Source organism: Lissotriton vulgaris, chromosome 8 (genome assembly GCF_964263255.1).
Source record: "Lissotriton vulgaris chromosome 8, aLisVul1.2, whole genome shotgun sequence".
Lineage (NCBI taxonomy): Eukaryota > Metazoa > Chordata > Amphibia > Caudata > Salamandridae > Lissotriton > Lissotriton vulgaris.
This window is the reverse complement of record NC_141696.1, coordinates 1,265,479,482-1,265,492,122: the sequence shown is the minus strand read 5'-3', so window position 1 is coordinate 1,265,492,122 and position 12,641 is coordinate 1,265,479,482. Positions and strand designations below refer to the sequence as shown.

General features: G+C 43.3%; 1 protein-coding gene across 5 annotated transcripts in view; it reads left to right on the top strand.

The window, feature by feature from the left end:
- NUP58 (nucleoporin 58) overlaps window positions 1-12,641 on the top strand; it is a 504,014-nt gene that overhangs the window by 142,894 nt on the left and 348,479 nt on the right. For all 5 annotated transcript variants that reach the window (XR_015299350.1, XM_086935184.1, XM_086935186.1 and 2 more), the window contains exon 7: window positions 6,615-6,639. Coding sequence is in view for 4 of the 5 variants with exons in the window: in XM_086935184.1 (XP_086791310.1) it covers window positions 6,615-6,639 (25 nt within the window). In the remaining variant the exon portion in view is untranslated. The remainder of the gene's footprint in view (window positions 1-6,614; window positions 6,640-12,641) is intronic.

The window sequence follows — 12,641 nt, the reverse complement described above, 5'->3', positions numbered from 1 at the left end:
ATGTGAACTACAATTTCTCACTTGGAAAGTTGCTCTCCTCATTGCTATTACATCACTGAGGAGAGTGGGTGAGCTTCAGGCACTAACAATAGAGGAACCATTTTTCCAACTCCACAAAGACTGTCCAGCTTGCGCCACATTCCGCTCCAAGAAGACCATTCGAGATAGTCTAGCTCGAAGAAGCTTGGCTCGCTGGTCAACATCCATTCCCGACGACGTCTTCCAGGAGGGCGTCTATGTACCAGAACAGGAGCGGGTCGAAGAAGACTACGAAGCTGATGACTCCGACGTCGAAGATCACTCCTGGACAGCGGGTCGCAAGAACTAACGTCAAAACCCCCCTCCCCCAAACATCTAAAAGGTTTTCGGTCACACCTTCACCTTCGGGCCCAGGTGCTTGTTTCCTTCCCAGTATAAGAATTGGCTTGGTAGTTTGGTCTGCCCTGTTCCCATGATGCACTGGGCCAGGGTCAGACTAATTTGCATATAGCCAAGTTCTGAGCTGGGATGGTGCAGCGAGCTAAAAAACGGTGCTGGATCAAGCCCTGATCTTTGGACTGGGTAAGAATGGTCTGCTTAATTCAGACACTCTGTTCATCACCACCCCCTTTTCTGAATCATGTGCACACCCAGACAGTACTTCTCATGCCCCACCTCCAGGCCCGGCAAAGAAGTCCACAACTAAACCTTCAGGCCAATAAAGCTCGAGCCAGCCTGCCGTCCGTGTCAAAGCCCCGACACCGAAAAAGAAGCCATTGTCTTCTTCCTCCTCCTCAGTGCCTGCTACTGCCTCTGCACCAAAGCCAACCGGCTCCAATCCCTCGACTCTGAAGAAACCATTGGAACCGAGCAAGAAACCGCTACCGAAAAATACACTCTCAACCTTTGGAGCCGAAAAAGACCTCTGCACACTCGTACAGACACTGTAAAACATCACGGTTCGAAGCCTAAAGAGCATAAAACCGCTCCACTGTCTGTGCCACACAAGCATTCGGAACCGAAAAAACTGGCGCCAAAACACCAGCCTCCAGCAGAAGAGCTTTGCAAACCAGATCCCACCCAAAAAACTCCTCTGAAAGACCCAAAGACTGGCCAGCTGACTCTCAGTTCTAAAAAGAAACCACTAGACACGCCTATACCAGCTCCACCACCCAAAATGAGAGACATTGCTACATCTCCTCTCAGGATCCCTTCTCCACTTCCTCCCCACCTCCTCCTCCTCCACCCTCTCCTCCACCCTCTCCACCACACCAGTCTCCTACACCATCTCCTCCACCAGTAGCCGATGATGACACCTCTAAGGGGAGGGTGCAGATGATGAGCCACTAGGGCATCCTAGTCCACCTTCTTCCCCAGACCCCTGGGACGATTACAACACGCCCGATGTCCCTAACGTACCACAAGACGACATCTACCCCTCTAGACCTCCCCCTCCAGAGGATACCATGGATTTCAACCAGCTCATTCACAGAACTGCACAATACAATGGGGTTGACTTATACACAGACTCTGTGGAAGAGTATTTTTTAATAGACACTTTTGATATTTCACATAAGTCCGCCTCCATTCTAACTATGCTCAAAGGAGTAATTAAACATGCACCGGAAGTGTTTAAAGATCCGGTTAGAGCTAGGGTTATTAACCCCAGGATAGAGAAAAAATATAAATCCGCCCCAGCAGACCCGGCATACATTAAGGGCCACATACCGTTAGACTCCTTAGTGGTCTCTAACGCCAGGAAAAGGGCTAACTCGCAAATATCAGGGGACGCTCAACCTCCCGACAAAGAGTCCAAACTCTTGGATGCTTGTGGTAAACGTACAGCGCCACAAGCAGCTAAAATGTGGCGTATCGCCAACACTGAAGCTCTGTTAGCTAGGTATGATAGAGCACATTACAACAAACTAAAGACTCTATTGCAACAACTTCCGGACATATATAAAACAAATGTCAACAACCTCATACAGGAGGGTAAGCTTATTAGGAACACCTCCATCCCTTCCGCTCTAGATGTAGCAGACACCGCCTCCCGAGCTATCAAAACAAGTGTCCTTCTGCATAGACATGCTTGGCTACGCATTTCAGGCTTTAAACCTGAAGTACAAACTTCCATCCTTAATCAGCCATTTGACGAAAAACACTTATTCGGACCTACAGTGGATTCATCTCTGGAGAAGATGGAAAAAGACACTGACACGGCTAAATCAATGAGAGCCTTGCAATTACAAGCTCCCAGACGTTCTTTTCTTTGCTCCTTTTGCAAAGGCACCTCCAGAGGCTGCTCCTCTGACAACCACTCCACCTCTTATAAACCTCCCACCCAGACCACATTTACCAGAGGTTATCAAAGAGGAGGTTAGAGGCAAGACCAACAATACGCGCTCTGCCTCCACCCCTACCAAATGACTTCCTTCCCCTCAACCATTCCACTCTGGTCGGGGAAAGAATGCTACAGTTCCTTCCTGTCTGGGACAACATCACGACAGGTGGGCGAGACAAATCGTGCAATTGGGATATTGTCTAGAACTCGCCTCTACCCCCCCAAACATACCACCCAGACAACATCCAATGTCAACAGAGCATTTATCACTACTAAAACAAGAGGTAATCTCCCTCTTACAAAAACATGCAATAGAACCAGGTCCCCTGCATCAACAAAACACAGGGGTTTACTCCCTGTACTTCCTCATTCCAAAGAAGTAGGGATCTCTGAGTCCCATTCTAGACCTCAGACCCCTAAACCTCTACATACAATCAGACCACTTTCACATGGTCACGCTTCAACATGTCCTTTCTCTGCTCGCACAAGGCGATTTCCTTGCCACTCTAGATCTCAAGGACGCCTTCTTTCATATTCCCATTCACACCTCTCACAGGAAATATCTCCGGTTTGTAGAGGACGGTCGGCATTATCACTTCAAGGTACTCCCATTCGGAGTCAGCACAGCACCCAGAGTCTTCACCAAGTGTCTAGCAGTAGTAGCTACTCAGCTAAGAAGGCAGCATATTCATTTCTACCCCTACCTAGACGACTGGCTCATAAAAGCCAAGCCATACAACCAGTATGTACACCACACTCATGCCACAATCCAACTGATGCAAGACTTGGGGTTCACCATAAACCACCAAAGTCTCACCTACAACTGTCCCACATACAACAATACCTCGGGCTACAATAAATACCTCAAAGGCACTTGCATATCCCAGTGCAGCCAGGATAGCAAGCATACAAAGCCTCGTCACAAAGTTTCAGCCGCGACACTCTTCCAGCCCGAGTGTTCATGCAACTCATAGGGATGATGGCATCTTGCATATTCATAGTACTTCACGCAGGACTCCAGATGCGTCCCCTACCAGAATGTTTAGCACGTCAATGGAACCAAGCTCGAGGTCAGCTGACCGATCTGGTGTTGGATGATGGTTGCACGCATCACGCTCTGCAGTGGTAGAACACCAAAAACCTTTCCAAAAGGCAACCGTTCATCGAGCCAGTTCCACAGATTGTGCTAACAGCGGACACATCGCTCTCTGGCTGGGGAGCTCATCTTTTCCATCATACCATACAGGGCAGATGGACACCCAAACAAAGGTTGCTCCACATCAATCACCTAGAGTTACTAGCCATAGTCCTAGCATTGAAATCGTTCCAGAAACACATTCTGGGCAAAGCTGACCTAGTCCGTACAGACAATATGACAGCAATGTATTACATACAGAAACAAGGTGGGACACACTCCCTGCAACTCTCCAAACTAACACGAAGCATATGGAGATGGGCTATTCCTCCCAAAAAAATTCTCCTAGCCCAACACGTTCCAGGAGTCCAAAACAGCATAGCAGATCTGTTAAGTTGTCAAACGCAACATACTCATGAGTGGGAACTTCATCCGCAAGTTCTTCAACCATTTTTCCAGTTGTGGGGACAGCCAGAGATAGATCTAATCGCCACACACAAAAACGTCAAATGCCCAAGCTTTGCCGCCAGTTATCTACACTCATTGTCCAAAGGCAATGCGATATGGATGCATTGGTCAGGCAGATTTGCATACGCTTTTCCGCCTCTCCCACTCAGTCCACTGGTAGTGCGCAAACTGCAGCAACACTCACTGACTCTCATCCTAGTTGCTCCAACATGGGCCAGACAACCGTGGTACACCACATTACTAGAGCTATCTGTAGTCCTGCACCAAAAACTTCCTCTCCCTACACCTCCCAAGCCAGAGCCAAGGAGAGATCAGACACCCAGATCCGGCACAGCTTAACCTAGCATTCTCGCTCCTGAAGTCCTAGAGTTTGGTTACCTTAACCTTCCCCCTGACTGCATGAATGTTTTCCGAGAAGCTAGATGCCTCACCACTACAGCTTGCTATGCAGCCAAGTGGAAAAGATTTGTCATATACGGCAACAATAACAACATCAATCCCTTAGATGTGTCTATCCAACACATCATAGGTTACATGTTACATCTCCAAAGGTCTAACCTTGCATACACATCTATTAGGTTACACCTTGCTGCTATAATAGCCTACTTACCAAACAGACATTTGTCACTATTCAGAGTACCTTCCATCAAATCCTTTATGGAAGGATTCAAAAGAATAATTCCACCCAGAGTACCACCCTCACCTGTGTGGAACTTAAATATTGTTCTCACAAGACTAATGGGTCCTCCATTCGAACCTCTCCACAAAATTGCAATTTCTCACATGGAAAGTCGCTTTCCTAATGGCCATTACTTTCCTTAGAAGAGTCGGTGAGCTACAAGCACTTACTATTCAAGAACCATTTTTATAACTCCTTCATAATAAAGTGGTTCTCAGGACAAATCCAAAAATACTTCCTAAAGTTATTTCTCCCTTTCATCTCAATCAGTCTGTAGAGTTGCCAATATTTTTCTCACAACCACAAACAGTTGTTCGCTATGTTCCAATCATTATCTTACCCTTGTTGTCCCTTCGATAGTAACCTTCTTGTTTGATGTGCATATTTGATTTGTTTGGGTTGTTATCCCTTTGATGATTGTACTGCAACTTTTACCTTCCTCTCCCTCAAATTGTAAAGCGCTCTGATATCCTTCAGGATCATGTTCGCGCTATATAAAACTTTATAAATGAAAAATAAATAAAAATGAAGTGCTTCTTTGCACTAACTCCAAGGTCCTACCCAAAGTGGTATGTGCGTTTCAAATAAATCAATCTGTTGAGTTGCCCGTGTTCTTTCCTCAGCCAGATTCCGTGGCAGAACGGGCTCTACACACTTTAGATGTTAGACGAACCTTACTGTATTACATAGAGAGAATAACACCATTTCATCATGCTAAACAACTTTGTGACTTTTGCTCCACCCCACAAAGGCAATCCTATTTCAAAATTGGGTATTGCTCGGTGGATTGTTAAATGTATCCAACTATGCTATGCAGAAGCAAGGACTTTACCAATACCCCCTGGAGCGCACTCCACCCACAAGCAAGGGGCTACTATGGCTTTCTTAGGAAAATTCCCCATAGCTGACATCTGTAAAGCTGCAACATGGTCTACACCGCACACATTCCCCAAGCACTCGTGTGTAGATATGTTAGCGGGACAAGCTAATGTAGGGCAGGCAGTACTTGAAAGACTTTTTCAGACAACTGCCACAGCTACAGGTTAGCCGCCACTTTGGGAGAACACTGCTGTATAGTCCATGCAAAGCATGTGATCTACAGCTCACATGCCTCGAACGGATAATTTTACCCAGTAAGCATTTTTTCTTTTCATATAGAGCTGTAGATTCATATGCGCTCAGCCGCCTCCCTGTGTACGAATACCTGTTGTAGTTCAACTTACTTACATACATATGCATGGACATCTCTATTCTACCGTTACTCACTTCATTCTTACTCTCTGCTGGAAAACAATCTAACAATGGAGTTGATGTCCATGCGCACTATCAGCGAAAGGAGTCGCTGCCTACCTTGTGAATGGAAAGGCTTCTTCGAAGAAAAACAACTTGCATACATCCGGACCTAACACTAGATGGCAGGAGTACGCTAAGCCTTTGAATCTACAACTCTACATGCCAAGAACAGATGCTTACTGGGTAAGTAACATTATCCTGCCACCTCATTTTCATTTGCTAAAGGAGCCTAATCCTTTTTTGAAATTAAACGTTTCATCTCTTCAATGATGACAGAAAATTAAGGTCTATTGAGCTCAGTGTCTAAGGGCTGACATTTTTCTGTAGTACTGTGTTCTACAAATGTCAATGAGTTGTGATGGAAAGTATCTGGGAGTCCCTTTGACTTGGAAACATGAATGCAGTACATAAACAAATGGCTTAATGGTGCTAACGTCTGCTATGTGGCCATAATCTACTCAGTCTGTGCTTTCTTCATTTTAAAAGGCATTTCTACCTATCTTTCTTTTTTTAAGGCTGTTTTAACTTAATTGTAATATGTTAAAGGAAGAAAATGCTACCTACTCTAGGCATTTTTTCATCTTCTGTCTCTGTGATATGTTAACTTGTGTTATACTTTCTTTTTAATGGAACTGTTGTCATTAGTTGCTTTGTATTTTGTTTTGACAGTCAACTTTTGTAGATTGTCTCCCTAACATTCATTTGTCTCCCATTTGCAGGTGATAGAACTGGAGTAAGACCAGAGTAAGTTGTTGGTATATTCTATTTTTCTCAACATAGTATTTTTTTTAGAGATAACAAGTATGTAATTACAGTGAAATCGTATATTCAGGGGCAACTGAATTTTTGTTTGTGTAGCTGGGGATGCAGCAACCCACAAAATAGTGGATGCAGATTTGGACTTGTAATACAGTAGGTATTAAATGTGTGTGAGACGTACCTTTTACAAATGTGGTGAGAAGCGAAAACCTGATTGATTCGCGATTCTGAAGTAAGGATGGCCTTTAAAGTAAACCGTTTACCAGGTATTCTCTGCATTATGAGGAATGTTTCAAAAGATCCTTTTCTTTCCGCTGTATCAGTCATTCAGCATAAAGACCATTTGCCGCACTGCCATATGCTGTTGGGTTCACCTTGCTGCCAGTGCAGCAAAATGTGGTGGTTTAACCTGATAGACTGATACAGCTGATAAAGAATTGTTGTGACTAGGTAACTCATCACAACTGTTCTTTTTAAAAACCCGGAGCACAGAAGTAGGCTAATATTTTGGGGTGTGCGGACTTTTTAAAAATAAAAAAAGGTGTAAACTTATGAAAAAAAATTGTATCTAACTTTTTAGTGTGGACGTGGTCCACTAATTTAGGTCCCAAGATTCATTTGAACAATTTAAATGATTTGTGAAACATTACATTGATAAGCTCCTATATCCAAGGTATATCCAGGGTTTTACGTTGGGGATATTAGTAAAAAAATAGCGAGCCTGATTCATTTAGAGGTTTCATGTATCAAGAAATCTTTGGTGAGAAGGCAGGGAACTACTTCTTCTATCATGATTTCTCTTTGGCACTAAAACTCTTTTTGTACAAGAGGAATCAGTGACTACTCTCCCAGCATTAGAACTTAAATCTTTTTTTAAAACCTTAAGTGGCAAGATTAGCTATAATAGAGATTTTACATTTTGTAAGCCTAAAGATAATAGCCAGGACAAACTCACAGAGAATCTCACAGAAATATCTATATTGGAATTTAGAGCATGGGACTCAACTGCTCATTTTATGTTGTATGAGTCTTTTACCTTGAAACGACTTGACAGTAAACGGGTCCCAGAATTTGAAGAATTTGTAATTTCTGCAAGGTAGACATTCAGACCTTGGATCAATTTTTTGTTTCTATCCAGCATTGGTTCCGATTCGCCGTCACTGACTTCGGACGATGTTTTTTTTACAAAATTGTGTTAAAAATGTAGCTTCAGCCTGTGAGTTTCTCTTTTGCCCAAAGAACGAAGCAGTCTGTGTAAAACTATTTAATTATTTTAAGGATTTTATGTATATATTTTTTATTTTTTTATATATTCTTTTAAAATGGGTTGTTAACCCCTGTTTCTGTCACTCTTTGATGAAGTATTAATATTTTCTCCTTTTTTAGATTGTATTTTGCACATTTTCTGGCTGCTATTTATTGCTCTTTGCACAGTTGGTTTCTCACTTTTCTCTCTCGTTGCGAACCTCAAAATGTAATTGAAGTGGGAGATTGGTCTGTACCTTGCTCATGAACTGGCTGCTACTGAATTGCTTTTTGCACAGATTAGTATATGCCTCGTTACTCCTTTTTTCTTGTTGCTAATTCTAAACTGAACTCTGTCAAAGCTGGATTTTGGTTTATTTTTGCACATGAACTGGCTGCCATTTATTGCTTTTTGCACCCTCTAGGTTATGTTTTGTTATTTCAATCCTTCAGCTGTTAATCCCAAACTTTATCTTCTACCAAAGTGGTTACGTGTTGATACCTAAATGCTTGAAAAATCTTAACTAACACTGATGAGATGCATATTATTCTATTTTTTTATGGTCTTAAATATGCGTCGCTTACTTAGGTTGAGGTCTCTCAGGCCTCTGTTTTTGCCTATGAGCTAAATGGTATTACTGTTGAAAACCTTAGTTATTTCGCCATTGGGGCAAATGTCAACATCTACTAATGTTATGTAAGTGAAAATCTAGACCTGGTACGTAGGCTCTATTATGATGGTCCGAGAAATCAGTATTTTACTGTGGACCTCATTGGACTTCCAAATCTTTAATAAATATTGAATTGACACATTACATTATTTTATTTAGCAACATAAGTTTGTGCTGCGTTTTGACAATAAATGACTTCTTGGCACATTAAAAGACTAGAACATGGTATGTGTAGAATTCAAGCTATAATGAAATGCATTATGTAAAGAAAAAAGTCCATTAATTTTCACCAAGAAGGCGGCAACCCTAAGACTCCTGTAGATTGTGGACAGGGTATTTATTCTGGATTCTGTCTCCAGGTTGTGGAGAAACTAGTGGTGCCAGATGATTCTTGGGGAAGCTGTGTAATCAGTGAGCTCTGGGTCCTTCTAAAACTCCCAAAGACCCTATTTATTTTTACTTTCTTGGAGTGGCCCTTTCACATCAGAGGAGCCTAGTTATCGCTTCCTGCCCTCCATCCCTAGCTTGGGCATGTAATTCCTGAGGACCTTTAGCAATCCTAATTCTCTGTGATGAATGTTATCGCTATCCAGGCCTCCAGATAGCCTTCCTCTTGCCTTCTCTTTGTGAGTAAAGGGATAATTTATTTTATTTATTTAGAGTTTTATAGAGCGCGAACCAGACCCGTGAGGGTATCGGATCGCTTTACAGGATAGATAGGAAGAAAACAAAGGACTTTGGTGGGAGGATACAGTCAGAATAAACACAGGGAGATAAATTGTACAAAGAGGCAGGCAGTTTCAATCCCAGGATACCTCTGGGGGAAAAAGAAAAGAAAAAACAGAGGAGGAAATATTAACAGCAGTCTCAGGGTGGGTGAGTGAGTATTATCCAGGAAGACCATGGAAAATGCTGAGATAGTGGGAGGAACCGGGACACTGAGGTGCAAGTAATGCAACGTTAGGGGAGGAATTTGCCCATTAGGAAAGTTTTGGCTTCTTTTTTTGAAGCAAGCCAGAGGGAAGTCTTCTGATGGCAGGCGGGAGTAAGATCCAGATTCTAGGAGCGGCCCCGGAAACAGCTAGATTGTACGTTTGTTTCCCACAGGCGTACCGGTTGGAGCAAAAGGTCTCTGGCAGATCGGGAATTTCTGGCTCCTCCAGATATCACGAGTTTCTGGGCCCTGTATGCCGGGGAATTGGAGTATAGAGCCTTGTGGGTGATGCAAGCCAGCTGCAGTTGGATCCTGACCTCGAGAGGAAGGCATTTTAGAGCTTTCAAGTGGGGAGAGATGTGGTCGAATTTCTTTGAACCAGTTACGAGTCTGGTGGCGGGGTTGAGGCAAGCATTCAGTGGGGTCAACAAGCTCTTGGGTAGACCTGTGAGGGTGGAGCATCCATATTCTAGTCTGGAGATGACTAGCGCCTGGATTGCCATTTTTATGTTGGTAGTGTCGAGGAGGGTTTCAAGTTTCTTAAGTGGCTCAAGTGAAATCTGGCAGTTTTGGCCATCAAATTGATGTGGCCACGCATATTCAAGCTGCCGTCAAGGGTTATTCCAAGTGATTTGGCAGAGTCTACAATGATAGGGGTGCAGTTTGACACGGTGATAGCCTTGAACCATTCTTGAATGTCGGGGTTGTTTTTGTTTGGTGAGGTGAGGAGAAATTCAGTTTTTTTAGCGTTAAGTTTGAGCTGGTTAGAGGAGAGCCAGTGTACTGTCAGCTTCAAGGGAGCGAATGTCCTCAGGAGAAGAGATTTTAATGTAGATCTGTGTGTCGTCTGCATACATGTGGTAGGCAATATTGGCGGTATGAAGCACCGCTGTGAGCAGTGCAAGGTAAAGGTTGAAGAGGGTTGGGGACAGGGTTGATCCTTGGGGAACTCCAACCGCGATCGGAGTGGGAGCGGATAAGGTGCCGTTGATTAGGATTCTCTGTGACCGATTCTGGAGGAAGGACCTGAACCATTCTAGAACGGTGCCATCCAGTCCCATCCTGAGTTTAAGGCGTTCGAGGAGTGTTTCGTGATTAACAGTATCGAAAACCGAGGATAGATCAAGGAAGATTAGGAGAAATGTTTTGCCTTGGTCAGGGGCTTGTAAGGCATCATCCATGTTTTGTGTGATGGTGGCTTCAGTGCTGTGACCAGGTCTGAAACAGGATTGGAAGTCATCTTGTAGGTGGAGGTTGGTGATGTGTTGGCTCAGCTGCTGCTGTACGCATTTCTCAAGAACTTTCGCTAAGAGTAGGATGTTGGATATAAGTCTATAGTTGTCAGGGGAAGTAGGATCCAGCATAGGTTTTTTTAAGATAGGGACGACTTGGCCGGCTTTAAGAGAGTCAGGTATTGTTCACTGTAGGAGGGAAGCGTTGATTATTGCAGTCCAAGAGGGTTTGATAGCTTGAGAGGCGGTGGGTAAGGGAGAGGCTCGTTGTAGTGATTGTTCGAGTTTAAAGAGGACAGAATATTTGAGACAGAATGTTCCTTGTAGACTTTGAAGTTGGACCAATGAGCTAGATTTTTGGGTGAAGTCTGGGAAGGCAGTGCGGAAAGAAGAGGTGGAGCCAGTGAGGTTTGGGAGAGAGTTGCCGATTGAAGATTATTTCCTAGGGGAGATATTGTCACAAAGAGGAAAATTCCTCGCAAGTTATTGGTGCTTTAGGGGTTTCTTTGGAGGTTTTAGCCAGTTTGTTAGATTGGTGTTTGACCAGTTTGAATAGCTTGCGCGGTCTATTCTTGGCGTTCTCCAATTCTTTTTTTGAGTTGAAGACTTTCCTATTGTATGTGTTTCTGGACCGGCCGAGAAGATGTAGATGGGCTGCTGATGGGTGCTGTTTCCAGTTACGTTCAGCCTGCCGGAGGGATCTCCTCTCATTGTTGATGTTCTTCCATTGTGTGCTAAAACATCTAAATCCTCTCATGTACCTTTAACAACATATCTTGTTTTGAGTCACATTTTGCCAACTTTGCTATCCAAATTATTCTGTTGGTTATATATGGCTACATTTGGTGCATGTGAGAAATTGGATAGTTTTACTCTACATATTTGGTTTAGCATATTTCAGTGAATTTTTGCCCTTATTTGTCTTTGTTCAAAAATTCCAAGTTTCTCGTTTTAAGGTTCCTTTATCTGTGATGGCATGTAAACCCATGACTTAAGCTGGCAAGGAGGAATGTCCTTTCTGAATTTCAGCGACTTTACCAATACCGATTAACTGTTTCTGTCCCTCTGAAGAGACAGACTGTTTGCCGTAGGGTCATGGTATTTCTTAGAATCTGCATTTTATGTACATGGAAGTCTCATACTTAAACAGGAATGACTAACCAGGTCTTCCTGGTTTTCTTTGCCTTTGTTCCAGCACTCACATGAATACTGTTCTTAATGTGAATAAGCACACTCTACATCCACAATATTAGCAAGCCCCTCATCTTATTTAATCGCACAGAGTATGCCAGGTTTTACGATGGATTCCTTGTCTCTTGTTATGGCCATAATTCCAGCACACTCAATAAGCCACTTCTTTTGCATGATGAGTAGTCAGTGGCCTACTCTTCTGTGTGTGATCAGCAAAACAACCACGTGCACAGTCCCTCATGCTTTCTGCAATCGCTTGTAATGGACATTGTTTCCAGAGATGGTTTTCACTTTGCCTGTCCATATGCTTATAGCTGACATTTACTAGGCATAGTGTACTTGGGAGTATTTTGGAGTGTCATAAGTCTAATAATCCCTTTAAGGCTCCTCTCTGTTCTTGATGCAGTTGTAATTGCATGTTAACCAAGTGGATATTGATCAAGCGACGCACAGTACTGACTTTGTGCTCCCTTGCTACAAATATCTTACCCATAGTTGTACTCTGTAATTTGGTGTAAGTACAAAGAAAGACATTATCCGGAACAATCCTAATGGCATGTTGAAACCTTTTCCCTGGATATACTAAACCTGCACCCTGCTGTCCAATTAATCTTAAAGAGAGCTGTGTATAGGTGCTCACCTTATCCCCTGTACAAGGCGGACGTCCAATTAATTAGGAAGCGGTGTCACTTTCCTACATGTGGAAATAAAATG